Source organism: Tenebrio molitor, chromosome 7 (genome assembly GCF_963966145.1).
Source record: "Tenebrio molitor chromosome 7, icTenMoli1.1, whole genome shotgun sequence".
In the NCBI taxonomy this organism is placed as follows: domain Eukaryota; kingdom Metazoa; phylum Arthropoda; class Insecta; order Coleoptera; family Tenebrionidae; genus Tenebrio; species Tenebrio molitor.
Window position 1 is genome coordinate 6810026 of NC_091052.1, and position 15509 is coordinate 6825534.

Here is a 15509-nt window from a genome sequence, read left to right on the forward strand (position 1 = left end):
ACCGCATCGCGACTGGCGCTTGGTCCACGCTCCTGGTCCATTTATAATTCACGCATGAAAGGATACGTTTAAAGTGGGAACGGTCAGCGAGGGGAAATTAATAATGATGGAAACAAAACGTCTAGCGAGGTTTCAACCGCACTTCCAATTATACAGGGATAATTGGAAAGTGGCGTCGGTCGGTCAGGGAGGACAATGGCCACGTTGGTCCTGTTGTTAGTCCTGGGGCACGCACACACCTTTCCCTAATTGATTGTGTCTGCCGTAGGCCGACGATGGCTTTCAGCCCTCTCGCGCCATTCATCACCACGTGTGCGGTGACTAATGATACGCCCTTGGGGCATTGCTTTACGGGCTCGAGTTCACCGTGTTCTTACATCGTAATAATGTAATTTGCGCCTTGTTAAGTTCTTAGTTGTTTTCGAGGAGGTCGTTTTGTTCCAATAAAGCAACGCAAAAAATGACGCTGTCGGAGATGAAAAATGAACCGCATAGCTCATCTTCGAAGGGGGTGAAGTGCAAGGACGAGGCTAGGATTCGAAAATCGACCAAAACTGGCCCCGGATTAAGGGCAGCAGGATAAAACACCAACAAAAAAAGTGCACAAGAAGGAACGAGATGGGATATCAAAATGTAGAACAATTACAAATGCGCAATTAATCAAACAAAAACTGTCTATGACTGACAGATACATCCATCTTCCCAAACCGTGGGTTAATTTTCGAATGTTTCACTTTATTTTTTAATTCAGAATTGCAAGATAAATGTACGTTTTCGTCTTATAAAATATTTAAGAATCTTTTCAATTGAAAATTTTCGTGGTTTTTTTTTGGGAATAGGGAAGAAACGTGAAAGCTTGTTTCTATCAAAAGTGGCGTGTTTTACGAGCAAAAAATCGGTATTTAATATAAATCAGGCTTTTATTCCCTACAACATAATTATTTCTTTCTCTGGGAAGAATTTTTTGTAGGTCTGCCTTTTCGGTCCCTGCGTTCCTAACCCCGCAATGATGCGTACAAAACATAGGCAGAGACCTCTCGACTTTCAGCTAGGGGAGCTTACCCTTTGTAGGATAATATCCAGTTTTTTGTTGTATTATTTATTTGCTCACTTTCAGATTTTTATTACATGTTATCCGGGTTTAATGGCCTACTCGACATGTTTTTCTCATTTTTCTCGGCAAACTTGGTTAATGTGTTTTTTTCCTTGGCTTAAGCTGATGATTTAATGAGGGATCGTAATACACCTAAGGGATAAAGTATAAATGGAACAATACACTAATGATGGATTGCTTTCTCTTCAATCTTCCATTCAATTCATTTTCCTTAATTACGGTTATCGCGAAATTCACATAAAACATCAAGTGCATTGTTTACAATTCAATCGCCGAATCGTAAGCCATCGAAACTAAATTTGATGGGATAGTTATGATGATGCTAGAGGCGGAAATAGCGGTGAATTTCTAAAGCGAATGCTGGAAGTCAGAGCGAAAAGAAACGGTTGGAATGTTTTGCATAAAACAACACCAAAGAACCACCGAATGAACTAAAGAAAATATCAGGTTACGTAAATTCCCAACCATACCTACCGGAGACTAATAATAACAGCACGAGCGCTGCTATCATGCGAAATTTTAATATTTAAAGACTTCTCATTGTCAGAAATAAATGGATTAGAAAAGACCACGACGTGAATAACAGTATTTAACAGCCCTGTCACACTCTTTATGAATTAGCATTTGGTTAGAAACCTAGTTTTTTAATTTGGGGGATGTGTTAGAGGTGTCCACAGTAAGTGTGTACATTTTGGGCGGCTATGGAAAGCTGATTTTAGTTTGGCAACCATGGCTAAAGACCCGCATCTACTCTATAGTCCTTTAAATTTACGTTTTTTCTATATCAATTGAATTTAAAAAATGCACTAAGTACCTACATCAAAACATACAGAAATCGTCGTTGCACGATGATAAGTTTTCAGTTGTGAAAATATGGATGAAAACTTGCTTTATCTTGCAGAGATTTTACTCTGGACAATAAAGTTACTGAAGTTCATTATTTTACAAGACTTTAAAATCTGCATACCTTCTTAACTTTGTTATCATGCTAGTAAAAACTGCTTTGCTGCTATCGAGTTGCTCGATTTTTAATTTTTATTGTCCCAACGTTAACTACTAGTTTATCTTGGTTTATCTTGCTGAGCGGCAGAGTTTATCGTAAATATAAAAACTCCTCCACTCTGCGAAGTTGGCTTTAAACATGTGAAAAAATGGTCCGGGCCTCGACCTGTCAATCTCCCATCGGGCCTCTGGCCTAAATCCGGTCTCGGGGTCCGGGCCTCTCAGCATATTTTATTCACATTTCCAAATTGACCGCAGCCTGTTTTATTCAAGGAATTTTAATGGCTTCCAACCGAGATTACCCCTTTGGTGATTATTGCATCGCGAGTAAGTTTCCGCGGATCGCCCCTCCTCATTAATCTTTGGCACATGTTTACGACCGTTTACATAGACTTGTGCCCCCTAATTCTTGAGTCACGAACTTTTTGCGGCCGACAGACAGCGGCACAATGCACACAGGGCGCAAAAGTGAAATTGCGGTCCCAGCCGGGTCCGGGGACAAAAGATAAATGATTCCAGTGAAAGGCAATCTTGGCTTGTCATTGAATTAATCAGAGCGTACTCTGCTTCTGACAATGCTGTGTACAGCTTCATTGCGACTCCCCATCGACTATTACATCCAACGGGGGTTCGGGGAATGCCCCGACCTCGCCGAGAGAGACACCCTCGAGAAAAATCGAGACGTCCCCCTTCCGGCTTAAGTGGAAATAAATTACGTTGGGCCGTCTCGGCTGCGCTCTCTATCTCCCATTTTATGGAAACTTTTATGTTTGAATGTAATTTATACACATAAATTATTGACTCATGTTTAATTCGAGTTAAATGGCGCTTCCGGTGGATGCGGACCGGCAAATCCGAACAGCGATACAAATTGTTCGCCAACAAAACGAAGCAACAATAAAAATCGAGAATCGAATAGAAAATCTGGCGGGATTTTCGCCCGAACAACACCGCGACGTCGTACAATTCTGTAATTTATCAGATGCGTTCGGTTGTCATCAGCTCGGATTCCGGTCTTTGAAAGTCGCTTCAAAACTTGAAACAAAGTCAAAGTAAATTAAGTGTTGGTAAATTTTCCCCTCGGTCGCCGAGTAATAAAATTAAGCAGCTGGGATTTCTGCCGTTATTACGATTTTCAAAGAATTTTTTCTCCGTTTAAGGGATAAGTTCAAACAAATTATTAATTAGTTTTGTTACTGTTTTCATTAATTCGGTCAGGTCTGAAGTTGAGAACCGTCTCGTATACAATGTCTGCTCTCGTTGTTTTGCAGCTCGTTTTAGAAACTTGCGGTTTTAATTTTCTTTTACTTTCAGAAACTGAATCAGGTAGTTTCTCGAGAATACATTTCCAAGTTCTTTGATTCAATTTAATTAAATCGGGGCGCAAGCAAACTATTTTAATAATATGGAAAGCACGCTTTTAAGCTCAAGTCAATATTACACCATTTTAGCTACCCATATTTTTATAATAACGTCGCGAATACTTTACAGAGTTGGTTTTTCCACTTCGATGAATCTTTACTTATGCTAAAACTGCCACCCACTAACTACACTTGAACTCCGTAACCATTAATTTTTTTTCTCGGCCTACTCAACGAAAAAGTGAAAAAAAATACACCACAAAGTGAAATTTTCCAGTTTATATCGGTAACATTACTTTTCACAATTCACTGTTTGTAACGATCGTAATTTATATTGTGTCTCTTTGTCGACGCAGTCACATATGGAGTAGGCTTGCCTTTATTTTTCTGGAAGGAAAAGTTCCTGAAGTTTCACACGGATTGTTTTTCCAGTTCAGCGGAAATTTGCTGAAAAATCACGTTTATTGTTACAAATAGACGTTTAAAACTTCGGCAATCGATATAGCGGTAAAGAACGATAAAATTCCCAGAGTAAATTTTTTTGGGGAGCTCAAAATACAACGCACCAAGAGAAACCCGCAAGAAGTAATACTTTCTTTAGTGCTGTTCGGAGAATTTTAAGATTAGTTTATCTGTAGTCGTTCAAAAGATACGAACTTTTACCTGCAAAGTCGGTCCGAAGACGGGGCCATTATTTTATTGGAGCTATTTCAGTTAGATAGACAGTCGAAAACTTTGATTTTTCAGCCGTCTCAGGTCTCACGCCAAATGTAAAGGTGAAAAGGTAAAAGTACAGCGTTTCAGATTATTAAAATATATTCTTCGGTTATTGCTTTACATGCAAATACTCCTGCGTTGTAAAGGCAGCGCATATACAGTTTGCATTTTTTTTGATCTGTTACATATACCTAAATTAAGAACCCATTTACAACGCGGATTTGAATCCCATTGCATTTGCGTGGCAAAAATCGATCAAAATTTATTAAACGTTGCTAAGAATATAAAGTCGAGTTCATTACTATTCCTCCGAGGGATAACGAGTAAAATTGGCAGAATTACCATCTAGCACTTTTCGCTTTAGATGGTTGGCAGCTTTGATCTTTGTCCGCAAAGACATTCGACGATTTTTTATTCGTTTGAGAGCTACTGCAATTACATTTGACGTGTGTGATATTTGACACTGACAAATTTGTCACCACGACACAACTTGCACCACTCAATTTTGTAAAATGTACTGTCGTGAGCAATAAATTTTGGTCGTCAATGTCATTTCAAAATTTGATTAGATTATCACAAATTTAAAAAATTTCAGTGCCTGATTATGCCTGTCAACAAAGTGTCAAAAAAATGAGAAAAAAATGACAATTGATGTCATACAACATTATGATATTTACGACTGTTTTACAATGGAGCATTTTCGATTGCGTAAAAGAATGACCTTGACGACCAAAATTTATGCTCGCGACTGTACACTTGTATTAAAAAAATCACGTACACCATTTAAAACAAGTAAGCAATTTTTATAGGTTTTTGAATCGTTTAAAAACGGACTTTTTCTGCCATTTTGACAAAAGTTATAAGTACAGTCGCGGACACAAAATAGTAGGACAATGTTTTCGCTAATGTAAATTTGCTTGCCCTTTCTATGGTTACTATGAAAATATTTATTTATTAATTATAGTAACCCCGATTTACTCAACTCAATTTTGGCTAATTTTCTTAATAAGACTTGTCCTACTTTTTTTTTGTCCGCGACTGTAATACAGGTTCTTTCTTAATTTTATTTGAATATTACATTAATATTTGGTCGTAGCGCCGTTTGCATTTATAACCGCATTTAGTCTACGTGGCACAGACTGCACTAAATTTCCACTTTTGTTGTTCAGAAACTTTTGGTATTGGCATTTTTGAATAACCTAAGTGTCTTAGTATGACGTTAATAGACGCCAGAATAACAAAATTACGCAGGCAAATAATAGGCAAGAGGCAGGAAGAGGGAGGAAAAAGATACATGTGAGGTTGGGGCACCGATGATTGAGTAGTGACTTGGTGAGCACCAATAAACTACTATTGCTCAGTAAATGCTGTCATCAGATTAAAATTTCTTTCCTATTCCTCTCTTCAGAGATTGTTTTTTTTTTTTAGCCCAAGGTTTTAGGTTTACATTGTCCGTTATGTTATCACAGAATTAAAAATATGAGACTTTAATTGTAATTCTTTTTATTTCTGATAAGAAGGAAAAACAAACTCTCCTTTATTACGTACAAAACGTTCCCTTTTGTAATACAGATTTCATAGTTATTAACGTTTTTTCTTTGGGTTATAAATATTTTTCTGTTCGTCTTTGGGGAGGAATCTAAATCTATTCACGCCCTTGTTGCCGTCAATTCGGAGTGTGAGAAGACAATCATTTCATAGAATAGTTTTTAAGCTCGTCAGATCGTTCTTAATTTTGGTTTTATTTGTTTTATGATGAGAGAAAGCCCACGAAGGCGAGATTCCCAACATTTTACTTTTGACGGAGTGATAAAATATAAATTTATACTTTCTTGCAGCGGTATCGATTCGTGTTTTAAAGTTGAAGAACTCTTTCTGTTTTACATTTTTCTTTAGAACAAAGTTCCGAATTGCATAATCCGGGCAGTTGCCCGAGAGTGAGGCGAGTTTACAACTGAATTGCCTTTCGCAAGCTGTTTTTAATACTGGAACTCTAAATGGTATTTTAAACGCGAAATTATCATACTCATACTTCATTCTGTTTGCTTATTAAAAGAAAAAGTATCGCCGCAGAGCTCGCAAGCGGCAAATCCGGGTAGTAGGGCGACAGGAGTTATGCACGTTTCACTGCACACATTGGGGTTGTATTCGCACAATGAGGAATAATCACAGACGGCTCAGATAAACAGTGCCGGTGCGGGCTTTTGTTTGTGCATGCCGCCGCCGCCACCAAATTGAATTTCATTATTCATTTTAATATTGACATTTACTATTTCCCGAAGACAATAGGTGAAAAAAGCCCGGGGCGGGCTTAAAAAGTTAAGGAGCTTTTGTTTAAACAATATCAGACTAAATTGGCAATCAGCCGGGGGCGGGTGTCGTTTTACAAAAGTGATGACGGCTCCAGTTGGGGGTTGCGCTTCGCCGAACAAAAAACAATTATTATGAAAGATGATCTCGCTTTAACAATTTACCCTTTATTTTTTGTAGATGTGCGAGGAACGCGGGAGTCTGACAGCGAGCCGGAAAGTAATGGATCAGATGATGATGATGATGATGGCGAACTCAGTGAAGCGGAAAATTCTTCGGCTGTCGCAAAGAAAACGCACACGCACACACGCTCTACCATCCAGAAGAAAACGAAAACCTCTAAATCTAGAAAAACTCGAATAATAGCCACCGATAGTCGCATAGCAACACTTCTTGTAAATGTCGTAAATTCAGGTAATGCCAGTTCAAATTGATACGCTTGCTATTTCCGCCGTTGGCCATTGTTGCCAAATGTACGGTGTGCACACTCTTTTCATATTTAATCAACGTGTCATTCACCAAAAATGTACCGCCAGGAATGAGCGAGGCTTTGGATTGGGTGAAGGAAAGCCTTTCTGACGCTGTGGAAGACTTCGAAAATGACGACAACTGCGAAAGCATTCCATTAGTTCCGATAATGGATTATGCAGTCGACGCCATGGAAAATGCAGATTTTCAAGAAACTTTGAGAGCTTTGGGAATTGCCGAACCGTTTGACGAGCAGGTATTTAAATTTCAACTTCCTGATGAGCGATAAATCGTCGATAAAACACAGTTTCGTCAAGTCAAGAGTCGGATCCACAAAAAAAATTGATGATGAATCATATTTTTAGTAAACTCCGACTTGTGTAACGGAAAATAATTAACTGCCAAGACAAGTGAAATAAATGAACTAAATTACGACAATCATTTTTTATAGACAGGCATGGTGTAAGACTACTTGAATTTAATGCGAGTTCTGCCATCTGTTGAAATTCATCACAAGCTCGTGTAATGCTATTGATTTTCACAATAACAAGATATAACAATTCTTCTTATTGAAGCTATTTTCTGAACTCGTATAAATCGGAGTTTTATTTCTTTTTTTTTTTACTCAGGACCGACATTTCTTACAAAGACTAGGTATTTTAAGTACATTTTTAAAAGAAGATTCCTCTTCTCTCTAAGTTGACTGAGGTGGCGCCACAAGTCAGACCTGTCAATTTGGAATCATCAAATATTTTTTTTTTTATTTTTATAAATCATTAAGTTTAATAATTCAATTCTCAGAAAAAAAAGCTTTAATTAGTGTTATTTTACATTTTAGCGACAATTTTAGTGCAATTTCCCTTAGTACATATTCAAATTTTAAAATTTCGAATTGACCTGTCATATTTTTTTCTTCTAATAATTCTCATGATTTTATGCCGAAATGAAATATTTTTAGGATGTTGATTTTAAACATGCTTTCAGGAAACGTATTGGAGAATATCGGCCGATTTTTCGGTTAGTCAGTTGAAAAAATGTATTGATATGTTGCAACAAGCAGTTGATAACACCTTAACCATTACTGAAAATGAGTCGTCAAATTCCCAACAAGTAGTCGAGGAAATGAATAATCGTTTACAAAATGTAGCAAATACGGGAGGTGATGCGTTTAACGATGATAATTCAACAGAAATGAATTCATCATCAAGAAATGATTTGATAGAAAGCGATGAAGAAGAACAGACTAGCAGATTAGTCACAAGTATTAGTCCCAGAAACCGCAACAAGAAAATGAAAAATATTATAGAAAGTGATGAAGAAGAGGAAGAAATCAATGTTTCACAACCCAGAACTGTTAGAAATGCGATCGTGAGTGATGAAGATGATGAAGCAGGTCCGTCTGTATCTTCACGTGTAAATATAAGCAGAAAGATTATCGATGACGACAGTGAAAACGAAGATAAGAAAAATGAGGACAATGATACAAAACGTAGTCGAGTTGAATCAGACTCCGACACGGAAAAGCCCCTGCGTAAACGTGGTAGAGTTATTTCAAGTGATGAAGATTAGATAAGCACTTTTTTACTACTTGTATTCTAGGATTATTTTTATAGTTTTTTAATAAATAAACTTATTTTCACCATTTATTTTTTTTATAATTATTATCAGTGCCATACTTATAGATGCCAAGATTTTTTTAGCATTTTATTTGAGATTTCCTTAGTAACTACCAGGTTTTTTAAAAAAAATTTTGCGAAATCACACTGACCATGATTCACTGAGATTATTTTTTACGGCAATAAAAATGTTATCACAGTTGTTTTGATAAAAACTACTAATAAATGTAGGTATCTTGTTTGGGATCGGAGTTATACGGTTACACTCCAGACCGTACCAATATGACTAAAATAATTTTGATAATAATTATTGCTTGCGCAATTACGGCGGCAGTGTCGGCTAATTGCAAAAAGAACATAATCGGTGAGTGATCTATTTAACTGTTCAAAATTGTGTGTATGCTGGACTTTTAGAGAGGAAATTTAGTGCCGCTGAGAGATCTCTCATTGTAAAAACGCACAACAAACTCCGTAAGTTGATCGAAAAGGGCCTGGTTAAAGGACAACCCAGATCAGTCAAAATGAAGCGTCTGGTATGTTGCGAATTAGTGTCAAATCAAGCATTAATCGCCGCTTGCAGAAATGGGATGCTCGTTTGGCAAAAGAAGCGCAAAAAATCGCGGATACCTGTCAGTTCAAACACGTGGCTGTGAAAGATGGTAGATTATCGCGCCCCAAATAATGAATGTTTAATGGAATGTTTCCAGGGCGCTGGTCTGTCGGACAAAATTTGCACAAAGTATCTTCCACCGCTCACAGTAAAGGCTTAAATATTACTGCTGGCATTTATTCGTGGTTTAACGAGTACAAGCTGTACAAATATCCAGGTTACACCCCCAAAGCTGGACACTACACTCAGGTAATTTGGTTTTTGATGGTTTCGTAGGGTTGTAGTGTAATGAATAGTAATGATTGAAGGTGGTGTGGGCTGACTCCAAGTACGTGGGATGTGGATACACATACTACAAAGGAAGAGGCAAATTTAAATATCAGAAAATACTTGTTTGCAATTACGGACCGGCGTAATCTTTTCGATATTTTACGGTGATTAATTATTCATTAATGTTAATTTTGTAGGGGTAATGTTCAAGGGCGAGCACCGTACAAACTCAAATCCAAGGAATGAGAAAAATCTATTGCGTTGATTTTATTGCATGTAAATGAGGTTGAAATATATTCAGAAACAACGCAAGTCCAGTAAAAAAAATGTATCCCTTAATGGTTCACCGTGCGTTTGTGATATTATAAATAAACATTATTTTAATTTTGTGTTGTATTAATAAATCCACTCCATTAAAGCTGTACTTCTGCTTTTGTCAAAATCAAATGAACATTTAAATATCATGGAAAAAAAGTCGTTAGGTAGTTAGCGACAGTTACATGACAAATCAGTAAGTGCGTCTCAATGACAGTAAAACATTCATGCAGATTTGAGAGAGATAATTTTGCGTTAATTAACCACGTGAAGAAACTGCAGGTGTTGAAGAATATTTTTACTAATACGGTTAATTGTAGAAAAATGTGCTAAGCAATACCGCTGTTGCGTGAACAACTACTGTTTATTTTCTTTGTAACGTAGAAAAACATGCATTTTTTTCAAATAATTTTAATCAGATAATTCATTCATATTTAATAATTTTCTTGTTATTCATTTTGTGTACAGTGTGTAAACTAAATACTTATGGAATAAATTCAGTAATTTCAAAACTAATGACATTTGTCGAAAACGCTGAAACAGGTCAATTTTTATTTCTCATAATGTTTATTTTAAGTTGCTTCACTTGTTCATGACGTCCCATTTTTGCGCAATGACGTCATCACTAATTTTTTTAAATGACAACCCGCACTTTTTTCTTCTTTTTCTGATAGACCATCTTAGTACCCAAACCTATGCAACCTATGGAAATTCAATTGTTTGCAACATTTTTCCAGTGTAGAAAATGACACAAGAAACGTCTGACATTTTAACGAAATAAAATTAGGTTAGAAAATATTTTTAATTTTTGTAGTGCATTCTCCCTATCCCCCTCCGCGGAATATGACAATATGAAATTGGGAAAAAGCTTACTATGTAACCTGAGTAACTCCGGAGAATAATTGGTTACCTACAAAAATTGCTTTACACTGTTAACAGAATTAGAATGCCGCCTACGCCTACTCTAAATATATATTTATTTGAAGGCCCGATACTATTGAATATTGGATAAATATTCTTTGTATCACTCTTTTAATATTTCGATTAATGTTGAGGATTTGCTATACTCCTAGCTTACAGTAACGTTTATTGTTAAAAATCATCAATAATACGTATAATGTGCAGTGCGCACGAGACACGAATTATTATTTTTAAAAATGGAAAGCAACATTTTTGTGTTTCAACTGTATTTAGCATCAGTTTGGATTTTTTTTAATTAAGCTACATATTAAAAATGAAATGTATGAAGTTTCTTTGTCCGGCATACCGTTACACACAGTAGCCGCAACTAACAGAATCAGAAGCAATAACAAAGTAAAAAAGAAATTAAAACCATAACTACATATTTATGAAATTGTAAATATTGCAAATGATTTTTCAAATTAAAATGAATTTGTGCATGAAATAATTTTTGTTAATGTAATTTAAATTAAAATTTCTGTAAAAAACAAAACTTGGAAAATGTTTCTGTTATAGATACTACCGACATATATAGCCGAAAGAGCTTAGGTACATCTTTTGCAAGCGTTTCAGTTTTCTAACTTGACTAATGATTTTCACTACGACCTTTTTCACTTTATCGGAGTTTGCATCTAGAAAACAGGCGTTTTCTTTACTCTATAGAGCACGTGAGCACGACAAAAACATTTGAAAACATTGAATCAGGATGCTACAGTTTAATATGATAACTAAATACGTAGAATAGATGATCTTGAGGAAAAATAAATTCATATGACGGACGGTCCAGATATTCCAGACGCTTTGTTGCGTTTGATGATTATGATGTAAAATAAAATTGTCTGAATTTTCTTTATTTTTCCAGTTCAAGTAGGTAAGGGACAGAAAACAAAATACAGGTTTATGTATTTAACAATTCAAAAGTTATTATATTTTTATTTCACATAGTACCCTATATGAATAAATATCTACTAAATTACTTAATAAATTATTAATGATATGGTGTTGATTCCGAACAATAAAGCGAATAAAAATATGAAATAAAATATAATATAAAAAATGAAATGGAAACGGAATAGGTAATAAAAATGCAATTACCTTGTTATAGGAAGCAGGTAGTCATTATCATTTCATTAGTTAAATTTAATTTAAAGTTTGTTTTAAAAATGCTTACCTACAATTATACATTTAATTTATATTTTAAACAAAATTCATCAGAACGATATTAATTGCTGCCGTAGAAAGTGTATTGTTTTTATGTAAATATGAGAATAAAACGAGAAAAAAGTGTCGTTTATAAAAAATTTATTAAAGTAAAATTAGGAACATCTTATGCATAGATATTAAAATAAAAAAATCTTTGATGGAATGACTATATTTCATATGGAGGTGCGCCAACGTAATTGCCCCTTTAACATAAACGTTAATGTTACACAACATAATTAATACCATTTAGACCAACTTACCCAGGTCCATAGTTACAAACGTACAACTTGTCATACCATTGGTCTTCCTGATACTGATAATTTGTGTAACCACAACCAACATACTCTGTGTCCCCCCAAACGACCTGAAAAATTGAAGATGTTTCATCACAACTGCGAAACATTTCTTTTTAGATAATACTTGAGTATAGTGTCCAGTTACGCCATTAGAAGTGTTTGGATACTTAAAATTTTTGTACTCATCAAACCAACATTGAATTGCGCCATTCCAATCTGAACCTATCACGTTGGCCGTTGATGACCACGCAAACAAATTTTGTCCGACATAAAAACGGTCTACAAAAGCAAATTAAAAAACGTCACCGTAATTCATCAACAATTCTCACCGTCGTTTACTTTAACATGCTTAAATTCACACGTGTTGGCTATCTTTTGGGCCTCTCGTGCCAAAGCAGTATCCCACTTCTGAAAAATAACAGACGGATCAGAATACATTTACGATAATATGTGAAATACAAATACCTATGTAATAAATTAAATCGATTTTCACTTACCATAGTTTTTAAGTTCTTGCCCTTTGGTTGTCCCGGTACTTTACCTTGACTAATTAATGAACGCAGTTGGTTATGCTTATCAACTATGATTTTCGCTTCGGCGTCAGTTACCTTGTTTTCTAAAAATGAGAAAAAGGTCGAAATATCTTAAATACGGTGCGATCAATTAAAAAATAAATCGAGTCGGCGTGTTACCTATGGCTACCCATGCTATAGCATAGGGTCCAAAGCAAACTCGATTTATTTTTTAAATGATCGCCCGGTAATTATTTTTATATTAAGTGCGTGAAGAGAGTGTTTTTTTGTGCATGAAAAGGTCTTTTACGCCGAGACGAAGGTCGAGGCAGTATAAGCCTTTGAATGCACAAAAACATCTTCACGCACGAAATATAAACAATATTTTTTCTATAATTGATTCAAAAAATTGAAATTAAAAATTCAAATTTTTGAAGGAACTCTGAAGTTCCAGTGAAGTGCAGTGACCATGTTGCTAGGTAACTAATAAAAAACAGTGCGTGAAGTGAAACACTGAAATAGTCGTGTGCGTGAAATCGCATTTCACACACTGTTTTGTATGGTTTCTATGGTTTCGATCTTACTAACAATGCAAAAAAAATACACGTAAAAAATGACCCGCTTCATGCACGGATAACTATGCGTGAATTTCAATTTTTTGAATCAATTATAGAAAAACATTTTTAAATTACCAAATAGCTTTCCGCAACTAGCATCGCATAAAACGATACTAGCACACACAATAGCACTGACGAGCAAAACGAAATTAGCCATATCGAGTCGGATATATTCACTATTTACAACAATTTAAAATCACTCTTATATACCACAGAGCGACGCATTTTTTTTTTTGTTTCTGCTTAATCCGATAATAAAATTTCGAAATGATAATGATAGGGAAATTTTGTTTAATCTAGTGACTTATTTCTTTATATCATGTTTACTTACCGCGATTTTAAATAACCCAATAGAAAAAAAATTACATTAAAAATTAAATTAAATTTTTAAAATAAAATTTGTCATTTTCTCAAAAAAATTGTTATGTAAGGTACAAAATGTTTTGCTTAATCGATTAGGGAGTAGGAAAATCTATCAGAAAGTGAAGAAAAAGTGGGGGTTGTCATTTAAAACAATAGTGGTGATGACATCATAGCTCAGAAATGGATGACGTCATGAACAACTGAAGCAAATTAAAATAAATATTATGAGAAATAAAATTTGACCTGTTTCAGCGTTTTCGACAAATGTCATTAGTTTTGAAATTACTGAATTCCATAAGTAGTTTCCATACTGTATAATATGGATACTGAAGTTCTGGTGCTAAAGAGTTATATTTTAATACACAAAATAATTTACCAATTACTGTAGTTAAATATTTCATATTTTTACGTTGCGTTGTTCTAGGAATCAGTCAATCAGTAATTGTCAACATGCTTACTCTAGGAAACAATAGAGTACGATAAGCTCTGTTGAGTTGACTACTTCACCTAACACCGCTTAAATTTTCTTTAGTGTTGAATATGAATACGTTATTATCGCTTTATTTCTTTACAGAAAAATCCCAGTTTTGTACTATTTGTGAGAAGCTTTTCTTTTCAATAACCAATACCTATTTATTTTCTCAAAACTGAAATTTATTTACATAGATCGAAGTCAAATTTTTAAATGAAAAATTCCAGTAATGTTCTACTCTAAAAGAGTAATAATTAAATACGAGAACATCATTGTTTACCTAATTACTTTCACTTGTAATTCTAGTTAATATCTACATTTAAATAATTCATATTTCTATTCCACAATTATTTCTTAGATTTTTGAAATAGTTTGAAAAAAAAAAATGTCTGCTAGTAATTTAAAATAATTTTAGTTATCTTAATCGCTCATTTTTTCAACATAGTTTGGACTTCAAGTTATCTTTATTTTTGCCGTAACCGCTAAATAATTCATTTCAAAGCTATCTGAGGAATTAGAAGATTTGAAATGGAAAAATACGATAATTGATCACACAACAAACAATTTTAATACCATTATAGTACTGTTCACAGAATAGCTATTTGTGCAATAAGTTAGGAAAAGTGATTTTTTTCCTTACGAGATGCGGGATTTTTAATCGAGACGAAGTCGAGATTAAAAACGCGTCGAGTACGGAAAAAACACTTTTCCTACGAATTGCACACATGATTTTTTCTACTGGAGTTTGGAAAATACATAAAATTTGGATATTTTTAATATACTATTAATTATTTCTAAATTAAAAAGCGAAATCAAAATTGTTCTGCTTTCGTTACCATAGAGAAACAATTTATTAATGAAAAATTGTGAAGGCGTTTAAGCTTTTGTCTCAATTAAATACCAGTTTTTACGTTACGTATCCCAGGAGACGACCAAAATTGAACTTTTAGTGTTGAAATATTATTTCCGCCCATAGTAGGAAATTTTTCACTTTTCCTAACTCAAATTAGTATTACAATGTTGAAGTTTTCCAAACTCTAGTAGAAAAAAACTATATCGTACATTACACCCTATAACATACGTACACATTATAATTTATGACCCTTTTGAAATGTTTTTATTATTTAAGCCGTTGCGATAATTGTTCCATTTGTTTACTTTATCAATGTGATTGTTTCAGATGGTTTATTATAGGAAAATTGTACACCCGCGGGAATTAATGACTACCGTCCTTGCATAAATGTTATTATTTCTAACGCATGCTTTTGCGATAAAACCCCGCTTGCATGCACCTCAATGAACA

At 34.8% G+C, this 15509-nt stretch overlaps 3 protein-coding genes across 3 annotated transcripts in view; 2 read left to right on the forward strand and 1 right to left on the reverse strand.

The window, feature by feature from the left end:
* Positions 1–8614, forward strand: part of timeout (circadian regulator timeout) — a 52397-nt gene extending 43783 nt beyond the window's left edge. The window contains exons 17-19 of the mRNA XM_069052777.1: positions 6685–6918; positions 7041–7228; positions 7957–8614. Of these exons, the coding sequence (XP_068908878.1) occupies positions 6685–6918; positions 7041–7228; positions 7957–8541 (1007 nt within the window). The 3' untranslated portion in view covers positions 8542–8614. The remainder of the gene's footprint in view (positions 1–6684; positions 6919–7040; positions 7229–7956) is intronic.
* Positions 8615–8793: 179 nt separating this feature from the next.
* Positions 8794–9853, forward strand: LOC138134485 (venom allergen 3-like). The gene is made up of 6 exons (XM_069052782.1): positions 8794–8952; positions 9003–9121; positions 9169–9247; positions 9296–9447; positions 9507–9610; positions 9666–9853. Exons 1-6 carry the CDS (start codon positions 8871–8873, stop codon positions 9712–9714), a joined length of 585 nt encoding a protein of 194 aa, XP_068908883.1. The 5' UTR covers positions 8794–8870; the 3' UTR covers positions 9715–9853.
* A 2175-nt stretch (positions 9854–12028) lies between these two features.
* On the reverse strand, positions 12029–13607 carry LOC138134486 (venom allergen 3-like). Its single transcript, XM_069052783.1, has 6 exons — positions 13447–13607; positions 12740–12858; positions 12572–12650; positions 12367–12521; positions 12207–12310; positions 12029–12149 (listed from the first exon to the last, which is right to left on the reverse strand). The coding sequence occupies exons 1-6, from the start codon at positions 13526–13528 to the stop codon at positions 12113–12115; spliced, it is 576 nt and encodes a 191-aa protein (XP_068908884.1). The 5' UTR covers positions 13529–13607; the 3' UTR covers positions 12029–12112.
* Between the last annotated feature and the right edge of the window lie 1902 nt (positions 13608–15509).

What these genes read in the sequence shown, in the direction of transcription:
- LOC138134485 (XM_069052782.1), top strand. Translation starts at nt 8,871, where the DNA reads ATGACTAAAATAATTTTGATAATAATTATTGCTTGCGCAATTACGGCG. An exon ending in ACACGTGGCTGTGAAAGATG is followed by an intron (nt 9,248 to 9,295) that starts GTAGATTATCGC and finishes GAATGTTTCCAG; the next exon opens with GGCGCTGGTCTGTCGGACAA. An exon ending in GTTTGCAATTACGGACCGGC is followed by an intron (nt 9,611 to 9,665) that starts GTAATCTTTTCG and finishes TTAATTTTGTAG; the next exon opens with GGGTAATGTTCAAGGGCGAG.
- LOC138134486 (XM_069052783.1), bottom strand. Translation starts at nt 13,528, where the DNA reads ATGGCTAATTTCGTTTTGCTCGTCAGTGCTATTGTGTGTGCTAGTATC. An exon ending in TAACTGGACACTATACTCAA is followed by an intron (nt 12,311 to 12,366) that starts GTATTATCTAAA and finishes TCAATTTTTCAG; the next exon opens with GTCGTTTGGGGGGACACAGA. An exon ending in GTTTGTAACTATGGACCTGG is followed by an intron (nt 12,150 to 12,206) that starts GTAAGTTGGTCT and finishes TTTATGTTAAAG; the next exon opens with GGGCAATTACGTTGGCGCAC.